The following is a 3859-nucleotide window of genomic DNA, read 5'->3' as shown; positions in this document are numbered from 1 at the left end:
TACAAAGACTTACAACTCGACTAACTCTAGCCGAGACACAAACACAAGGGTTTATGATTTATAAAGGTTTCCTACACAATGCTTCTAACTAAGCTAAGTAGGAATTACAAGTAAAGAACTTTAACAAAGGTGCAACACAACTAAGGACATGTGATAACTCAATACATGGAACTGGTCAGTTGTTATGTTGTTCTTTGTTCTTGATGCCCTTGAGAATCACTTGCAAGATTGACACAGACTTGAGAGAATGCTTGATCAATTCTGAATGTGCAAGTGTTTTGTTTTACCTTTGCTTGATGTTAATAACTCATTTGTGACACCACTTGAATGATGCAAGCAAGTTAGGTAAAGGGCATTCCCCATAAAGTTGACTGTTGCACTATTTTTGCACTATTGCGTGTGCAGGCAGCAACTTTACAACTGTGGGGAGTTGACTTGTACAGTCACCATAGGAACTGGTGGCCATATGTTTCCTCTGTTATTCCTTTGACTCTGAAGAGTTAAACCACGTCCCTGAACTGAGACTTGTTGTTCTTTAAGTACTTGAGGATGTGTAACAGGTTCCTTATCTGGTTCTTATCATTAAGTTTGTTAGATCATCAAAACATAATAGGGATACATATATAACCTATTAATTTCTCCCTTTTTGATGATGACAAACTTATAATTGAAGTTTCCCCTAAGAGCCAGAATGGTAGATCAGTTTCCTGGATTCCCCCTGAATCTGTTCCCCAGCTTGTTCCCCCACAATTATTTTCCCCCTTTTGACATCATAAAAAGATCAGTAGCAAGCAATAAGCAAAAAAGAAGTCTAGCTTGGTTAACTCATGCCACATGCGTGCACACTATCATGACTAAAAACAGAGCAAAAGAGCAAGAAATACACAGCAAACGGATAAAACTTTCATTAATTTTTGGAAATTAAGTAGGGAGCAGTTCCATTGTTACCAAAATATCCACAAAATAAAAACAACAAAAGGTACCAGTTATAAACATCATTACGACTAAAAACAGAGGACGAGCACTAGGAACTTGACACTGGAAAGGGAACACTTTCTAGGAAGCACTGGAAGGGGAAGGCATAGATGAAGAGGCAAGGGTTTTAAGAAGGATGTCCATTCGAGCATTAGCTGACATCTGCTCATTGAGCAGTTTCTCCTTCAGGTCCTCAACCTGTTTCCTGAGGTCGGCATTTTCTTTGGTCAGACGGGCAACCTCTGTATTGTGAGAGCTGCTGGAACTAGGTGCCTCATGAAGCTGACTTAGCTGACCCTCAAGAATGGCATTCCTTGCCTTCAGCTTCCTTATCTCATCAATGGCACTATTTTGGGCGTTGATCAGCTGAGAAATAGTCGAAGTGCTGCCAATCCCTCCACTACTATCAATGCACTCACACTCTTCAAGGGTGGTTTTGGAGAAAGATTGATTGCGAGTTCCTACTTTAACCTGTCCCAAAATAACCTTGAAAAATTCAAAAATTTTAGTGAGTATAAACCTGTAAGGCAACCCATGATTACCTTCCTTGAACTCTTAAACTTTCTTCATGCGCTCTATCATAAGACTAGGCGGGTTTAGAGTGGTATATCCATTCAGTGCTTCCATGAGAACTAAGTCTGCTCGTGATGTGATGGAGCATCTTTCAGCACATTGGAGTAGAACTTTGTTCACCATTTCGAATAGCAATTGGTACACTGAAAGGAGGGACTTCTTGTGTACTCGTTCCCCTTGTTGCACTGCCTAATCCTTCACAATGGCATTTTTGAAAATTTTAGAGTAGACCCCCTCAATGGAGGACATCCCATAAGTGGGCACACCCAAAATGGCTCCCAATACAGTCGTGTCCATCACAAAAATCAACACCATTCACTTTCAGACAAATGTTATCATCCTCAACTGTGAAGAAGTCAGTATCAAAACTACGCACTTCTGCCTTATATACTCTGGGATTTTCACTTGTGAACAGATGTGTCCACTATTGGAATTCACAAATCTCCACCAATTGGCGCATTCCTGACATATCCAAAATATTAGGGGCAAATGTACGACCCCACAGTACCTTTTGGATTCTCAATTTTTCCCTGCTAGCATCCTGGGCATCACCAACCTTGATCTTCTTGGAGGAACCAGGTTCCTCACTGGCATCAGCCTTCATTTTCACTGATTTTCTAGCACACTTTCTTTTCTCCGCAGATGTTTCAGAAGCCTTTTTCTTAGACAATTTTTCAACCAGTTCCTCAGTCTCCTTCTCTCCAAGTTCCTCAACCACTTTTCCACTAGATGTTTCACCTTCATCATTCTTGAAACCCGTACCACTTACAAATGACTCTTTCTTGGACGTAGGAATTGTAAGTTTCTTTGAGGACTTACGAACTAAGGAATCAGGTTCCTCATCCACCTCATCATCAATATCGACAACTGGTGCTGGAGGCACTACCCTTTCATTTACAATCTTCCCATCCTTCATGAATCTCCTTTTCTTCTTTCCCTCTTTGCTTTTCCTAAAAACTAACTCAAATTCTTCCTTCTTATGCAACCTCGTGATAAGTCTCTTAGAAGTGGACCTCTGGGGAGGTTCATTTCTACTCCTAGCATTAATGAAGCTCACCAACTCCACATTATCATAATCTTCTCCTTCACTGTTCTCATTCTCCTCCTTAGACAGAGATCGCATCGCAGGAACCACAATTAATAATGGCTCAGCATAGAAATGAGGAGGGGGCGAGATCAGTATTGACCTGAGGTTCTTGTGAAGAACTATGGATTTTATCCATATTAGATCCAGAGGGCTCTTCTTGTGCGGAGGGATCAGGTCCCTCAGTTTGTTCCCCAGTAGTACTGTCAGGTGCCAATGTTTCGACAGGCACCATTTCCCCATCCTCGACCTCTGTACCATTATCTTCCCCTTGCAACTCAGACACACCCTCATAACCTCTAATTAGACTTCCCTTAGCAGCGATTGAAAGCATATTTTCTATATCTTCATGTTCTTGTAACTCCAAAGTAACTTCAGAAGGCATAAGAGGATCATTACCTGTGGGATCAAAGCTCGGGGCTGCCATTGTCGATTCATCACTGGTATGACCCACTCTTTGTTCTGTAACAAAACTTTCTTCCAGTGGTAGACTAGAAATTTCTTGATTTTCTTCTCCATCCATTGTATCTTCGTCAACCATCTTTTCCGGCGAGACAAAAGTAGAGGTCACAACCACAAATTTCTTGGGAGTCGATGTTTTGTGACTCCGATGAGAACCAGAACTCGACTGGGTTGGAGAGGAAGCAGAGGGTGGTTATGACTCTAGCTTAGAGGTTGGACTAGTCGGAACAGGGAGTGTGGGCTCTATCACTGGTGTTTCAACGGATGAGGACACGGTGGGGATGCCGATATGAACAGTTTTGAAAGTGACTGTGAATGGATTTATTTAAGAGGAGTGAGATACCGGTTAGGTATCAATTTTGGGTAGTCGGGTCACCTCATAAAGGGTAAGACGCTTAGATTCAAGAAGAAAAAAAAAAGAAACTGACAATTTAATGACGTTGCACCATTTCAGCCGTTTAAAAAATTATGCATGAGAGTATAGAGGAACTACTAACCTGTGTCAAAGGAACCAGGTTCCCTAACAGAGTTTGAAAATATAAGCCTCATCCTTTGACCAATGTGCAATACATTAGCTACTTGTCTGCTCTGTAATCGTCATGCGTGTCTACCTATAACGGTATAGAGGTGAGTTAGACTGCACCAGAAAATACTTTTTAGCTATTTCACCTGTACATTTGTTTCGTAGCCAATCATCAAGGGACCAGGTCCTCAGCTTGGTTTTATCAATCCTAGTGCCATGCTATTCTTTTCAAAGTGCTCTCT

The 3859-nt window shown here is 41.4% G+C and overlaps 1 protein-coding gene across 1 annotated transcript; it reads right to left on the bottom strand.

Annotated features, from left to right (window-relative positions):
* Window positions 1-1056: 1056 nt before the first annotated feature.
* LOC138898570 (uncharacterized) lies at window positions 1057-3173 on the bottom strand. Its single transcript, XM_070184647.1, has 3 exons — window positions 2736-3173; window positions 2057-2653; window positions 1057-1461 (listed from the first exon to the last, which is right to left on the bottom strand). The coding sequence occupies exons 1-3, from the start codon at window positions 3171-3173 to the stop codon at window positions 1057-1059; spliced, it is 1440 nt and encodes a 479-aa protein (XP_070040748.1).
* Window positions 3174-3859: the final 686 nt, after the last annotated feature.

Source organism: Nicotiana tomentosiformis, chromosome 9, assembly GCF_000390325.3.
Source record: "Nicotiana tomentosiformis chromosome 9, ASM39032v3, whole genome shotgun sequence".
Lineage (NCBI taxonomy): Eukaryota > Viridiplantae > Streptophyta > Magnoliopsida > Solanales > Solanaceae > Nicotiana > Nicotiana tomentosiformis.
This window is presented reverse-complemented; position numbering and strand designations above follow the sequence as displayed.